At 40.4% G+C, this 17307-nt stretch overlaps 1 protein-coding gene across 4 annotated transcripts in view; it reads right to left on the reverse strand.

Moving 5' to 3' along the window:
- fras1 (Fraser extracellular matrix complex subunit 1) overlaps positions 1-17307 on the reverse strand; it is a 316636-nt gene that overhangs the window by 159070 nt on the left and 140259 nt on the right. For all 4 annotated transcript variants that reach the window (XM_084946695.1, XM_084946697.1, XM_084946696.1 and 1 more), the window contains exons 12-14: positions 15240-15383; positions 13993-14139; positions 2969-3112 (exon numbers count right to left, since the gene is read on the reverse strand). In XM_084946695.1, the coding sequence (XP_084802821.1) occupies positions 2969-3112; positions 13993-14139; positions 15240-15383 (435 nt within the window). The remainder of the gene's footprint in view (positions 1-2968; positions 3113-13992; positions 14140-15239; positions 15384-17307) is intronic.

Consider the following 17307-nt stretch of genomic DNA (forward strand, 5'->3'; position numbering starts at 1 on the left):
GCAAACACCTCACACAGAAATGTATGGTTTCTTTTCCCCTTTAAACTTTTCTGTACATTTTTATTATTAAATTGAAAAAACAAACAAACTGCAAGTTATTTAAATGTATCTGGCAACTCCAAACTGGGAGTTGCTTCAAACTGGGAGGTGCCAGTTTGGATTCAAACCCTCGGGCACCTGGTTTCCCCAGAATCCATTCTTACAGACGCTTTGTGGTTTTAGGACTAAAATAATAAAAATGATATTATTTTTTCCCCCAGAGGACAAATTACATTTAAAAGCATAAGTGTAACCTGCAATTTGAAGTGCTTTATGTACAAAGAGTCTAACTGCTGCATTAAAGAGAACAGAAAATGGATTAAAACGCCTCTACAGAAGAACCACGGTGTCTGAGTCATTATTATAAAGAAATACAAAACGTTTATATCTTGTTTTCATGTCTTCACTTCATTTTAGTTCTCCCAAAAGGTTTTTGCTTCATTTCCTTGAAGCTGTTCAAAGAAAATCTTTGAAAAGGGAAAATCACAGACTGTCACAGAATCTGAAGGCTAAAATGAAACTGCCATTATTTAGTACAAAAAGAAAAACAACACTGAATCTATTCACGTTAGTACGGAAGCGCAGAGCTGCCACCCAGGCAAAACAAAAACAGCTATATCATGTTATAATGTGAAAACTTTACTGTTCTAACAATAACTTTTTCATATAAAAATGATAATATGAAAAAGATAATGTCATGTTATTACAATATACGTAACTATCACGTTATCACACGTTATGCCTCAATCCAAGCATAAAATACAACTTAACTAGTTCCGATAAACGAGCCATTTTCTCCAACTCATCCACTTCACTATGTTTTAAGGCAAACAAATATATCATGTTCAAAAAAATAAAAGATATGTTTTAACGTTAAAACTTTATTTTTCAAACAATATAATTATCTCGTTCGTACAAAATAATATTTATATTGTAAGAACGCGAAAGTTCTTTTGTTATAACGTGATAGTTATGTATATTGAAATTAGGGCTGCCACAAACGATTATTTTGATAGTCGACTAGTCACCGATTATTTTTGCGATTAGTCGACTAATCAGATCATGCATCCATTGGACGTACAGCGTACAGCTTATTGCACCAGCAGCATCTGCTCTTATATAACTATCATTAGCTTACAGCTTTAAGTGTTTAAGGTATGTGCTAACTAAAAATAAAGACAAGATGATAGTTTATTAAATTTTAATGAAATTTGCAGATTGTTTCGGTGAAGTTTAATAAACTCCTTGCTATCTAAAATATAACAGGACACCGGAGTATATTCTCGAGCATCTCACACTTCTGATAATCAGCTGTCTGCTTGATGTTTATTCAGCTGTGTAAAAACTATAACTTTAATCTCAGCCAAACCGATTTACTCAGGAACAAATAAAATACTAAAAAAAAGCCAAACAATAACATTTTGAAGTTATCTAAGTGACTTATATATATTTAACCTGAGAAAGACGGCGGTGGGTTTGAAAACGATTTGCCGGGAGTCCGGTGTTCTCACGGGCTCTGGTGAGCCGTGCCCCCGGCTAGCTATCGAGCTAGTGGGTAACAGACGTCTCCGAAAACGTCGGAGCGCTTTTGAAAATATGTCTTGATAAACTGAGCAGATATTTGAGGTTTACACAGCTACATTCTCGCCTAAAATACGTTAAACGTTTATTTTGTGACCCAGAAAGAATAATAAGAGTAATATTAAAACTAACTAGCTGCCGCCATTGTTGTAAACTGAGCTGGGCTGCGCTATGAATTCTGGGACACTGCTTCTTCTTCTTCGGGGTTTAACGGCAGCTGGCATCCTTGTATATGCAGTGCTGCCATCTTCTGTTTCAGTCCGTTATTACACTCTTAAATCTACTACTTATTCCTGCGTCTTTTGTGATCTTACAAAGCTTCAAACGACGCGTCGACTATTAAATCAGTCGTCGACGATTTTGATAGTCGACATAATCGTGACTAGTCGACTAATCGTGGCAGCCCTAATTGAAATAACGTGATATTATGTTGTTCAAAGATGAAAAGTATATTGTTAGAACAATAAAGTTTTCACGTTATAGATATGTGTGTATATATATCAGATATTTATATGATATAACCCTCATTTCCTTTTGCCTGGCTGGCAGTTCTACGCTTCCATACGCTCGACCTGTAGAGGATAAAATCATTGTATTTTAAACACATTGATTCAAACTAAAACATTTTGGTTGGGTTTAATTAACAGAGGGAGGCAAATCAGAGAATGTAGCTTCCTGAGACGGCTCATAGTGCTGTTTATCTATCTAGAATGTTTGGTAGCAGTTGGCCGGATAAGTTAATATATAATAATAATAAAAACTCTTAATATGATAACAATTTTGTGGCCATTTACTGTCATGACATTTGAGGGAAAGTGGACACATCTACAGCTGATAACTTGAAAACTGGCCAACTCGCAGCAAACGAAACTAAATGTGCACAAATCACCACAAGCTAAAGGTAAACTGATTCCTTAAAGAAGATATATTTGGGCTTTCTGGATGGTGATGTGTATGTATATGTATACACATATATATATACATATATACATATATATATATATACATACACATATACATATACATACATACATACATATATATATACATACACATATACATATACATACATACATACATATATATACATATATATATATACATACATACATACATATATATACATATATATATATACATATATATATATATATATATATATATATACACATATACATACACATATACATATATATATATATATGCATATATATGCACGGATGGTTTGTGTTGGATCAGTGGAGTTGCACTACTTTTAGTAAAGACGTCAGCAGAAGTGTTATTTCTACTAAACCAGCCAAAACTGAAACTCAGCTAGTGCTGCAGTGTGGATATGTGTCAGCTTTACCGTGGCAGACGCCTTCTTGACTGTAGAAACCTGTGCCACAGTCAAGGACACACGCCCCGTCTTTCAGCAAGGCGACCGGGTCTGAGCACGACACGCACTCCTGCTGACTCGGCCCACGGCACTCCGAGCACGACTCGTGACAGTCTGAAAAATAAGAAAACAGAAAATAGATTCTTTGCTTTCAGTCCTAAAGCGCCACGAGGTCTGATTGTTTGCCCCTTTCCTGAACAGAAACACATACAGTACAGCACAGTAGGTGGAACTAGGTCGAAATGGATAAATGTGATTGTAACGGAGAACCTGAATCATGCCAAATGTAGAAGAAACAATCTGAATTATGCAAATCCTGCAAGCACAGTTTGCAAAAGTTCTGCGATATACTGCATGTGATTTGTAGTAAACAGTATAAATAATTCAGAAACACTGGTCCTTTACAATAACAGTTTTATTTCCATATCGCAGTTCGTGCATTAACAAAATATTCAAGGTTGTAAAAACAACAAAGAAAATAAGTGAGATAATCAGGGTCGTTCAACAAGTATCTACAGGATCTAATAAAGCTTGTTTGCGTGTGCGACTGTGTGTGTCTGTGTGTGTCTGCATAGTTAGCATTATCAGTGGTGCTCTATTAGCTGCTGTTAAAAAAAGCACTAACAAGCCTCACAACAGTGCCGACAAACACAGAGTGGGAGGCTAACGGGGCGAGCTGTGTGGGAAGACCATGTAAGAGTTTATGCGTGTGACTGAGGGAGACACACATGTATGCACGCACGTACGTACGGGCTAAAAGTACCTTTGAGATGAAATGTGGGAGATGATTTTGCGCCTTTGCATACACCTGCACTTTTATCTCTGTGTGTGTCCCTTCGTGTGTGCCCAAACAGAAGCAGCAAAAAACCCATCTCAGCACTAACTGGTATGATTACCTGTGATTTCCCAGCGGCACACAGAATGAAGCCAGATGCAGCAAGTGCTACAAAATAAAACTGACAGAAACCAGATAAAAACAAACCTACAAAAAAAAACGCAGAAGGAATGTGAAAACTACACTTTTAGGTTTCTTCTAGTTTCTTCTGGGTCACCTTCACATGTCATTCATGAAAATCTGCAATCTTTATATGAAAGCTTTTCTGTTCATCATCCTCATCATGATCTGGGAAACATTGTAACCTCAGTGTAGTTCAGGTTTTGTCCAACTTTCCCTCATGTTGTGTTCACTTTGCAAAGAATCCTGAAACCTGTGGAAGTACCTCCAAAGTCCATGAATCCTTCCTACAAAGACTGTGGATTTCCCTCTGGGTGCCATCTTTACACTCATACTGGATCAACGTATTCTGATATGGGTGGAAGCCGACGCTGGTTTATAAGATAGTGAATCTGTTAGCTCACCGGTTTCTCTCACCTCATGAAATCCAAAGAAATTTCTTTTATAAGGAAAAATGGCAGAGTGGTGCAGTGGTTCTGACTGCTGCTCCACATGTTCTCCTTGGGTTTTCTCCAGGTACTTCCTCCATCAGTCTAAAACATGCATGTGAGACTTGCTGAAGTGAATGGTCTGTCTCTAACAGAGTGGCAACTTATCCTGGGTTCACCCCACTTCCCACTCAGTGACAGCTGAGAAAGTGGTTAACAGAAAGGATGAGGAACCCCAGCAGAATATCTGTATATTAGGAGTTCTTACAGGAACTCGGAGCGTAATGCACCAGGATCAGGAATACTCTCTAAAGCCTTTTGACTTTTTTAAGTAAAGCTGTGCAGGATCTCATTTTTCCGAGGACTAGATCTCATTTTCTGCCTTTTCTGTTGCCCATCCTCAGCTTGTCAAATGTAAGCACCTAGCTGGATCTCATTTTAAAGCACTCTGAACCTTGGAAATATAGATTAGTCCACTACACCCAATTATAGGACGCAGACAGCCCAGACCAAAGGAGTCATGGTGATAGGGAACAAAACTACGGTGAAGCTTATCACAAACACTAAGAATCATCTTTTACTCCACACCACAATGTTTTAGTAAACCCAGCCATATTGTTTTTTAGGCTTCAGCCTAATCAGACACCGAAAGATCAGAAACCCAAGTCTCTCTCTCTCACACACACAAAGGGAACAGCACCAATACACCTGCTACAAGGCTCAGGTAAAGGACCTACACACAGGACAAAGGAGAACGATAAAAAGCAATTTTTGATACTAAGCTGATACACGGTCCCAACAAAGCCTGACAGAAAAAAGCAAAAACACTAGAAAGTTGGGAGGCTTACAAAAGAATCGAGGCAGGGATGTAGCAGAACACAGTGTGAGGAACACAAGCGACAAATGGACAAAACACAAGGAGGAAGTCGTGTAAGTTCTAATACGATAGCACTTTACACATGCTTAACAGCTTCATTTATTATTAACTGAATGTCCCTTTGTGAAAGGTCAAAGGTTAAAAGTGAAAGAGTAGATCTAAAAAAGTTAAAGTTGAGAAATAAACCACGGCTGGGGATTAATGAGGCACAAGAAGTGAGACAAAACTGATCAAGACAAGTGAATATCACGCCGAGGAAAGTGTAATTAATTTAATCAGTGTCACTGAAAACCGCTGATAAAAATCTGAGTGAATTAATGGGAGATGCCAGAAGCTGTGTTATTGCAAAAGTTGTTGGAAAGCAGTGTGAGATAAATCTCTGGCTCCCTCGTGCCTGTTGATACAGATTTCCTCAGGTAACCGCATTCGTATCTTTTAATAACTTTCTCTGCATCCTCCTCTTTATCATCTGCACATATTCCCCACCAGGATCACTATAAACTTTTTATTTAATCAAAACATCCTGCGCACGTGCACACACATAATTTTCTATGACGGATACCTTCCATCCAGATTTCATAAAATAAGGGATATTTAATGTAGATTTGATTTGCCTTAAATACTTCACATTTACTGAATTTCTTTTACCCAATTCGCTCGCACTGTCTCATCTTTTTTTTTTTTTTTAAATCTTTTCAAATTAAGAATAAAAACTGAGATTTTCTCAGCTGGGTTAAAAGTTCATGGATAACTTTTCAGAGGTCCAAAAAAAGAGACAAAATCTGGTGAGCAGCCGTTCTCTGAGCAACGATGCCTTGCTGATGTCAGAGGTCAGAGGAGAATGGCCAGACCTCTTTGAGCTGATAAGGAGGCTACAGCAACTCAAATAGTCATTCATTACAACCAAGCTCTGCAGAAGAGCACCCCTGAATCCAAAACAACAGCAGCAGAAGACCACACCAGGTGCCACTGCTGTTACCACTAGACTGGAAAACACTGCCTGGTCTGATGTGTCTTGATTTATGGAATCAGATGGCAGGCACAGTTTGGCAAACTACCAACCGAGCGTCATTTAAACACTACAGCTTTATGTGAAGATACACACAGTGTTCATCTTCTGGTGGCTGCTTCTAGCAGGATATGTCACCATGTCTCACCATGTTTCCTGAACATGACAGTAGCCGAGTGTATTTTTGTCTTTTTATGTTGACATGCAGACGCTCCAGCTTCAAAAACTTGAGAACAAGCTGATGAAAACTCCATTAAATTCCCAATACACTCCCTGCCGGTGGCTGATGCCCTGAGATGTCGGTGCGTTGGTGGTTCTTGGTGTCCAGGGCTGGACGCTCAGGTATGTACCGGCTCACTCCCGGTGGCTGTTTGGTGGGGCCTGGCGTCCGTGGCTCGGTCGGGCCCCTTTCGGGGGGTGGGAGGGCCCTCGGGCCTCTGGGCCTGGGGCTTTGTCCACTCTGGCACAGCTGGCACATTACTCCAGCCCCCTCTGGCTTCTGCTCTGTGGCTGCTGTGTGAGCCCTCGTCTGGGGCTCTCCTCAGCTCCTCCCAGGAGGGTGGCACGGATGCACCTCCGTTGGTCCTCCTTGGGCTCTCGCACTCTGGGGCCTCTGAATGTCTGGAGCCTGGATCTCCTCCATACCTGCTTCATGCCTTGGGGGACGGGGCTATGGCTCCCCACACCCTCTAGCAGATCGTTACATGGAGAAACCTTTTGAATACAAGTGCGCCCGTCCACACAGGTGTACATAAACACAAACTACACCTTTCTTGGCTGCTACCTCAAAGCACATTGTCCGCTGTCGATCTTGCGTGCTTTTTCTGATGGCTAAAGAACCAAATGGGACAAAAAAAAACCTACATTAAATTTCTTGCTCAACCAATATCTGCAGTCTCCTGATGAACCTGAATGCACCAAAGGTTTTCTGAACAGTCCTGTGCAGCTTCAGCACATATTAAAAAAACCTTGGTCAAAATTAAAGACAGATACAGCAAATGTTCTCTGTGATTGATTACCTGTTACAGGCAACGTTTCAAGTCCTGCCAAGTACATCTCCATATTGCACAGGCATGCATGCAAACTAGCTGCTGCCACAAGGGCAGAAAATCAATCTAAACTTTTGTGTTAAGTTTTGATGTACGGACGTCTGTATCGTATAAAACCAAACCTGATTTCCTTTGAGTTACAGTGAGGTTTACCTGAATGAGAAAAAGCCAAATTCAGAGGACATGTAAGGTTACAGAAGAGGAAAGTTTTTGCTCCACTGTGTGTGTGAAGAGTAAAAGCCAAACCTCTGAAGAGACTGACAGGTTCCCATCTGACTTTTAATTTTTTATGCTTCTCAACTCTTCCTATTTCCTTCCACCTCTCAGATTTTGAAGTTGTGTGCCTATTTCCCCCCCCTCTCACTCTCCCCTATAATACTCTCATTTCTCTGTCCGAGGCTTCTTCTTGCCTCAGCCCACTGCCCTCTCTACAGATTCACACTGGATTTTTGGTCATCTTTCTTTCTCTCTGTGTTCAAGTCTGGGTTTTTCTCCCAGCAGCTATTTTTTTCATTAGTTCACATATACGTTCAATTTTAATGCCCCTCTCTCTGCGTGTGGCTGTTCATTTCATTGTGCTAAAGGTCCAGAGAGGCTCCATAATAGCCTTAGCCCAAAATAAGATGATACGCTTGTTTCACCTATGCATGACTGATTCTCCGTGGTGAAATGAAATCATTTATAAAAACTATCTTTTGTTGAATTATGGACCATTGCCCATTTCAGAATCAGATACTCTGCAGCTGTAGTCTTGCAGATGAAGCAAAAAGACATTGAGAAGCACTCTGTACATGATGGGATTCTTACATTTATATTACTGGGTCACTTCACACACGCGCTCATACACGCTGCATCCAAAAATGGTTGGAGCCAACAAGGGGATTACACGTCCTTTACCTTGCCCCTCGCAGGAAAGCAATTTATTTTTCTGTGCCGCCTGGAGCGTAAAGTTATCAGCAAATGTAATCCTAGCAGGCCAGTTGCCAAAAAGCCCCTCTAAAGCCTACTCTGCATAAACCAGGCAAGGTTGAGATGAATGCACAGTCACACAGTGCACTGGATAATCTTCGCTCTCTGTCCTTCTGGGATGGGTGGGGATGCACAATTACTGTGCTGCTGCTGCCGTGGCTCACACCAACCCCCTCCAAACCTCGAGTGATAAAACGAGATGGCATGAGAGAATCAGTAATTAAGCTAAGCATGGAGAAAGCAGCTTTGCAATGGAGAGCAAATAATACAAAAAACAGGAGCTTTTATTTGAAAGTCCAACCTGTTCTCAATTCCAGGGTATCAAATATTTCCATTTTTGGCAAAGCTGCTCTCACAAATACACAAAAGGTGGCCTTTAAAGTCAGTGATACACTGGGTTTATATCGATAATGAGATGGGTGCAGGTATTCACTGGAGAGAAGAGGAATGAAGCAAGATGAGAAACGTGGGTGAATGAGAGGGAGGCAATGTGAGGTTGGAGTTTAAATACCTGGGTGGTGGAGTGGGTGGAGACCAGCATCGGGAGTGAAAGGGAAGGTTTTCAAGATGGCAGTGAGACCTGCTGGGTGCGGTTTGGAGACTGTGGCACTAACAAAGACATCGGAAGCCAAGCTGAAGGTGGAAGAGATGAAGATGCTGAGAGTTTCACTGGCATAGAAATGCACAGCTCAGGCTGAGATGGTTTCGACATGTGCAGGCCGGGATATGTGAGATGGAGGTAAAGGGAGCAGCCAGAAGAAAATTCTACTGTGAAATTCTTTTCCAAGTCTACATGGAAATTTTAATTTTAATGAAGTACCTCGTGGCGTCCATATTTCACTTCTAAGGAGTCATTTTTAGCTCTATTTTTTCTCCTGGTGGAAGCAAAGGTTCAAATCAGCCCAGCAAGAAGACAGGAGGAAAATCAGGTTTCTCACAATGGCTCCACATGAAAAAGCTTTTATACCTCTATGTGAAGGTCGTTTTGGACAACAGCAGAAGGGAGGCTGTGAAATTGTAGTGTTTCTATAGCCGCCTCACTTTCTGACTGACACATCCACAACGTCAACTCAAATGCAAAATTTAAATAAGCGGTTAAAAATGCTGTGTGACTGCTACTAATGAGCGATAGAGTCATGCAGGTACTGAGAGCAAGGCCACGTAAACCTACTCAGAAAGAGAGTCGCTGCATAAAATGTTGGAAGATTATGCAGAAAAAATAACAACCAAGTCATGTATTTACAAAAATGTACCAGAATCTATTAGAGTCAGCTTTACTGACCAAGTCCGTGCACACTAGGAGGAACTGAGCGATGTTCTTTTCTTTCCTCTAAACAGACAAGATGGACAAAAGCAACATGACACAGACAATAACAGCACATGTAGCATATTTATATTTATATGTGCAATGAAGAAGTCTGCTTATTTTGGCGTGCAGGGCTCTGTAGCGCCCACTAGAGGGGAGGAGTAGGAACAGGTTGTATCCAGGGTCCGATCGGTCTGCAGTGACACTAATCTCAAGAAAACTGTCAGTGTAAGAATGAAAAACAAAAGGTCATTTAAATTGGTTTACCAGCATTTAAACTTCAGCAAGGTTATAAAAAAAATGTTGTTTTCCAAAAAAATTATGAACTATTAAAAAAAACAATCAAAGAAACCACAGCAATGCACATCTTCACACTACAACAGAAATTTGATTAAACTATCATGTTGCTATAGAGTCACACCAGCATTATTATGTTTATACTTCATATGTGAAGTACTTGGTTATTTTTAGACACTAAAGGCTCGTGTTTACATATGAGGTACTGCCTACATCGACCTTTAAGATTCAGACCTTTAATCATTAATTTGATGAATGATTTTGTGAAATGCTCAGAATTTGAGCCCTAAATGCCAAATGAATGGAGTCCGTCTAGTTGAAGTGAAGAGACACCTTCTCCTCAATGGTGCTCGGATTGAACCAGGAGCTTTTCTAGTAGGTGCTACATTATCTGGAAATAGCCCAAAAGGCTATTATACCTTTCTGCACAATAAAAGGTGTAAAGCAACACACTGAATTTTTTAAAAATGTTTTAACAATTTGGGATTAACTCTTAAACTTATCCAGACTCTAACTTTAGATGTGACTTTAGAGGCTAATGGTGTTTTGATGCTTTGGAATGAGACTTCCTGTAATTGCATCTGCAGAAGTGCTGTATGTCGTTATGATTTTATCTCCGCTGGGACTTGTAACCCTGTTATCGGCTCCTCTTAAAATTCTTGCTTTATTACACAGTTTTGTTGCACTTGATGAAGAGCCCATTTAGGTTCAAAACAATGCAATAAAGGAGGAATTTAAAGGGAGCGCAAAACAGTGTTAAAAACCCGTGGGGAGAAAGAAATCAGGTTTTGTGTACTCTGCACCTGAACAAGACAGATGTGTCTGTTTTTCGGTCTCGGCGTATGTTTCCAAACAAGTGAACATTACAAGTGTGACTGAGTCTCACGGTGCAATTATAAGAAAAAAAGAGGATGAAGAAATGTGGGGCAGGTATTGTACGATAGCATCAGCACAAGGCTCCTCACGAGTATTTACACCAAAACTTTGAATGCATGCGGATGAAGCTTTCAGTAACTGACTGGAGGTGGGAAAAAAATCCCCCCAGGGAGGCCTGCCGCGACACACTGAGTCCTGGGTGGTCTCGACTTCCTGCCAAGAAATGTCTCTGGCACCTTCCAGACACCTCACACGCTCATTACTTCTGTCAGCTCCCATCTCCTCTGCTTCTTCCCTCAACCCTTCCTTCTATTTTTTCCTCATTAAACAAGTGCTGGTATGAGACTTCAGTCAGCCTAAATCCACCTTAATAGCTTTAATGCAGGCATTCACTGATTTAAAGTCACAATAATTCAGCGTCCCACTTTCCACTGGCGCTCTTTTGTTCTCCAAAACAAAACCGTGTGCTGGGGAAAAAACAAAGGGGGATGGGGGGCTTCTGTCATTAAAGCAAGTTGGCGGTTAAAAGAAATGGCTGAGACACTCGAGAGAATTCGGCTCTATAGAGCACATTATTAAACCTGGATGCATGCAGGGTAAAGACATTAGCAGCTGTGAACATACCTGCAGCATTAACATACTGTAGACTCTGGATTAATGCACGAATTACAAATTATACACCTAATGGCAACGACGCAGGACAGAAGCTGCATAAATGCATGAAGTGCAATTTCCACAGAGGGCTTGTCCAATAGCTGCTACTGTATACAGTACGTGTGTGGAAGCAGCGTAAAACAAAGCTGCCTGCTGCTGTCTAACCTATTTAAGGATGTTCAACGGGCTTTTGCACTGGGAGGTCTGAAATCCTCCTGACAATATTCATTAAGGTATGAAATCGAGCTGCACAACTGACGACTGTAATCACATTCTGGTTACTCTCTGCTCACTACCCCACCCCTCTCTATTTCTACCCATCATCCCCAGGAGTCCCCGCAGGTCTCCTCCACTCAATAGAGGAGCTCATTTCGGAGCGTATTAGCAATCCCACAGGGTTTTTGCTCACCGAGCCATGGTTTTATTTATTGGCCCAGGACTAGAAATGTTGGGAGACCTTTGAGATAGATACGTCCAGTAACAGTTAATAGGGACACTCATGTATAGAGAACTGAGCCTGAGTAATAGCAGTTTATTTGTATTCTTTATGCTGCTGCTGCAGAGGATCGATCCATCTATCCTGCATAAACTCTTTAAGAATAACAAAAGAAAAACGGACAAAAACTTTTCTATTATCAGTTTATTCAGAATCTAATTTTGACTTTAAAAGCAATTTAGCATTAAAGCAGCATTAAAAGCTTTAAGTCCATTAAAACTCAGGCATTAAAAGCTGGAGTAATTTAGTTTAACAACTCTACAAAGCATCTCCGTGCTGGCAAGAAGTCACAAAGTTTATAAGCAAGAAAACACAAACTTAATGTTTTCTTGTCACAGGTTGGAATCGGTATCAGTTTTTTTCTGACATTTGTATTAATTGGGCTGAAAAGTTTATTGACCTTTGGAATGAGCGTCATTACTCATAATTAACAGCTATACTTTACACATTTCCCTTCACAGTTTGTGAGTAAGTATGTTCCCTCTAACAACAGCTTTTTCAAATCCACACATTCCCATTATTTAGATGAGACTGGGAGTAGTAGTGCCCCCCTACCCTATAAATAAATGCATTTATCATTTAGCTAGTCACTCTTCTTTAGAAAGACCACGTCTTGATCTTGACAGCTTTCAGAATAGTTTAGAGATGCATGGAGATGGCATTAAAAGCATTTCTAAGATCAGTGTGAGACAGACTTTCTACAATTTGAAGGTATTCTGGAGTCCTCTTACTGTTTCTAGGAGGGAGGCCCTTATCAAAAATGTGAAAAAGAGCAGCAAAACACCTGCAGAAATTTCTTTCCATCAACAAAGCCCACCTGTGTACAGCAGTTCAAAGCAGCAACAACATCAAACCAACAGCAAACCAGGACAACTTATCCAAAGGTCCTGCATAAGCACTGTGGAGGTTTCACGAACTGCAACACGAAATATCTGCTTGAAGTTGTTGCTTTAAGAGTTCAGTTAATTTTCCCAACTTGTGGGCGAATACTTTTTCTGCTTCACAGAAATTCAAAAGAGTTCACAATTTTACGTGTGTAGTTCTTTTTTTTTTTTTTTTTGTGAAATGAAATTGGTTTGTTTAGTTGTCTCCATGTCACCGTTCAGGTGTTTTCATCTGAAGGTGGGATGGTTCACCAGGTGGTGATGACACACATGAAGGTTGATGCAGGCAAAACATTTGAAACATCAAGTCTGGCACAATGAAACTGGGAAATGAACACTGAGCAAATGTGTAAAGTTGTGTCCTATGCTTCATTTTTGTGCAGTTTTTCTCATGCACCATTTGAAATTAACTTTGGAACTGAAGACTGTTATGTTTTAACATGTATATATGTTTTTTGGCTGTTATTACTATTTTCTTTTATGTGTGTTAACTGATTGACAGGAGGCAGCATGTGCAGCATAATTCAACACATTCAGCTTTTACCGGGTTGATATTACAATAAAAGTTTAAAGCCTAATTAAGATGCAACGATTTTCAAGTAATTTCACTTCCTAATAAATGTTCATACACGATTCAGTTTTCTTCATGTTCTTTTGATGACTAACAGAAAGGAAAGGAGCAAATACAGGAAGAAATACAAAAAATATATACGAGTGGAAGCACATTTTGTACTTTTATCTAAAGACAGCAAAACTTTACAAACTTTTCTATCCAATCCCCAGGGGAGATTTAGCCAATGTGCAGCAAAAGATCAGCAGATATCTAATAAAATGCAGGACCTATTATGTCTGTACAATATGTGAGTACATTTGGTGCTCCTGTGCCTCCAGACAATGACTTGCACCTCTTTCCAGACCCTTAGCCACAACCGCAATAACACAACAGCCCTAGACAGAACTCCCTGCCTCATCAGTCTATGAAATATTCAGACTCAATCCAGTGGAAAATACTCCCAGACAGTTTATCCCAGGCACCAAAAACACCAACTGCATCTTACTGTTAAACTGCTCGCTATTAGCAGCTGGGGAAATCCATCTCTCTTGGTGTTCACGGGTGGATCCGAGTCAAAGCAACATGCTGACCACTGCAATCCAGAAGCCGCTATAGGGCACATGAACTCCTGTGATACTCACAGCGACAGTGTGTTGGGTCGTGCTGATAGGAACCAGGTGGACAGGAAGCCAGGCACTGACTCCTATCGGGGTTCAGCAGGGGCAGCCTGGAGCTGCAGGACTGACAATCCCACCTGCTGGAACAGGTGGCACAGGATGATTGGCAGGCTGCAGGGGAGAGAAGGGAGAAAGGGGAACCAGTGGCTGTCAGTCACTTCCAAAATAAATTTTCACTTCACACGTGAGTTGCAAGACTGCTTGTCACATCTTAGTCCTCGCTGCTGTAGTGGAAAGCAAAGGAAAATGGATGTGCAGCTCATTAAAAGGAAACCAAGTAACTCGTTAAATCCAGTGAGTGACTTCAAATTCCCTGACAGGCTGGCTGGGGTCTTCTAAGACTGTGCAAAAGTACTGTTGAGATAACTATATTAGGCTACGCCATGATTTTCTAAAAATGGTCTTATTAAAGACCTCAGGCTCCTTAACATCTTCAACTTTAGCACTGACAGTTGTTTTGTGCAGTGAAGTGTACCTATACCACAAAAAGATCAACTTTTTGGGATTTCCTTACCTGGATGATTAAGACCATGTATCTGTAAGCGGCACAATGAAACAAGAGCAACGAGAAGAAGGGAAACAAAGCAATGTGGAGGTTTCTGTTGTTTTTAATAGGAAATCTCAACATTATAGAATAAAAAGCAGCTAAATCCCTTTGAAACCACCACAGCCACCCACACAGACACACATAAGTAGAAAAAGAAGAGGAAAAGGATGAAGAAGAGGAAGTAGAAATATAACAGGCTAAAGGAAAAAAAGATTCCCAGAAAGATTAAAAGAAGTCTGAGAGGAAGAAGGAAAACGAGTGGGAGAGATAATCTTATCAACGATGTGAGTTCAGACTCACAACTTTATATTCGCCCACATGCACAAAGTAAAACAAAATAAAAGAAGAAGAAACTTAAACAGTGATAACAAACACACAGAAATGATGACTGTGACTGTGTGCAGTGCACCACTGATACAAGCTAAGTGACCAAAAACGTGTCACTTAAAGCTAATCCAAATCAGAAATCAATAATATTTATCATCCTGTACTTAAACTAATGTCGCTTTCAGGATTCCAGCAAACGGCCCAAACGTCTGCTTTTAGTGATGACATTCACGCTTGCTGATGATCACTTAAACAAGCACATTGATTAGCAGCACCTGGGTGCTACTTACCCTTTTATGGATGGAAACAGTACTGTAGATTTGAAAGCGAGACCTACCTGCACATACTCGTCCTTCGGCGTAGAAGCCCACTGGACAGACAGACAGGCAGCGGCCGAGATGAAGTAAGGCCTGTGGGTCCCTGCAGCTGTCACAGTGATCAGGCGTTCCCGAGCACGACAGGCAGTCTGCGTGGCACTGGACTGTAAACACACATCAAGCTCATTTAACTCAGAGATTTGGATTTCAATAATAAGTTTGCATTTTGGTAAAAATCTGGATATTGGATTCCACTTTATTCAAGATTCAAGTTTATTCTACAACTCTGGTCAAATACTGTTGGTGCACGCAGGAGCACTTGGTACTCCACACACATTTTCACATTTAATTTTATGCTAATTATATCTAAAAAATTAAAAAGTCCTGTGCATTGACACTCTGCAGAGGCAGACACATTAAACTATGCAAAACCACACACAGAGACACACACAGAGAGACACAATTTATTTATTTTTTAATAAATTCCATCCATTACATTTGGTTCTACGGTCAGACTGTGTTAGCAGTAGCACATTTTACTCGGTTAACATGTATCCTGTGGAGAGATTTTGAATACCAGTCTGCTGTCTGCCAACAACTCCACTGGTGCACTTTGTGATCAAGAGTTAAAGTGCTTTCTCTGCCCACACTGGTTCCCAATTGATCCAGCATTTTCCCAAGTATTTATGAGTGCTAGACTGTTTCATTCATTTGCCAACTAATGGTACTTAAAAGTCACTCTTCACTGTGTAAGCCACTATGTAAACCTAAATATTAGGAGGAAAACTAAAGACCTAAAAACCCAAATATGCAGATTCTGTAAGTCCAAAAATAAAAACCTGAACAGTAACCCTCTCTACTTTTAATATTGGACTTAAAAATGTCCTTTTTCATAAACCATACAGGTCTGGTTGCATCAGGTGAGCTTGAATCCTGCATTAGTTACTCTACAGCAGACTAAGGCACCTGGGCGCTTCCCATGATGCACTGAGCATTTTTTCTTCACTCACCTCTTTTCACTTTGTCCTTACACACTACTCTGAATTTAGAGTCAAAGTTAAAGTAAACTTTATTGCCACTATATACAGTACAGCAGCAGTCCCCAACCTTTTTTGCACCACGGACCGGTTTATGTCCGACAATATTTTCACGGACCGGCATTTAAGGTGTAGCGGATAAATACAAAAAAATAAAACCAGTACCTGTTCAAAAAAAAAAGATTTATTCATAACACACGGGAAAAGACCCAGGGAAACCGAGTTAATGATAAAAACTCAAAAAAAATAAAATAAATAACGATAAAAACCCTGAAAACCATAAATTTCACACCCGAGCCTCAACTCTTGCGGCCCGGTACCAAACGAATATATATAAGAAGAGTAAGAAAATAAATATACACTTCATACACTAAATATAATAAATATACACTTTTAGTGTATATTTATTTAATCACTGGTTAATATTTAATCTTTGTCTCTCTTCCAGAGTCTTTTATCCTGTCTCCTTCGCCTCACATCCAACCGTCAGGGCAGACGGCCGCTCCTTCCTGAGCCTGGTTGGCAAAGTTGGTTCCTGTTAAAAGGGAGTTTTTCCTTCCCACTGTCGCCAAGTGCTTGCCCACATGGGGACATCTGATTGTTGGGACTTTCTCTGTATTATTGTAATGTCTATACCTTTCTCATAATTTAGCAATCTATAAATAAAATTAAATTCTATTGAATATGTGAACTTGCCTGCTAAAGATACCTAACAGGTTTCCTTTCGTGAGTGATGCAACTGTCTGGTTACATTCTGATATGATTTCACATACTTCCTCCGTGCCTTTGAATGTGATGCCAACAGCTACTTTACGACTGTGAACATGTGATGATTTAGGAGTGCGATGTCTGTCCCATAACCATTGTTCCAGAGTGCGTCACTCACCCACACCATACAACACATGACACCAGCAGCTTTGATAAAAGTGGCACAATTTGATACCCATGAATGAATGAGAAGGTGCTTGTACACCGCTGTGAGTCACGGGTTAAGACAAAATAGTAAGCTCTTGTTTGGGATTGCGTCACAAGTCCTGTGAAACTGGAGGTT

This window comes from Perissodus microlepis, chromosome 12 (genome assembly GCF_051167445.1).
Source record: "Perissodus microlepis isolate ML-2025 ecotype Zambia chromosome 12, ASM5116744v1, whole genome shotgun sequence".
NCBI lineage: Eukaryota > Metazoa > Chordata > Actinopteri > Cichliformes > Cichlidae > Perissodus > Perissodus microlepis.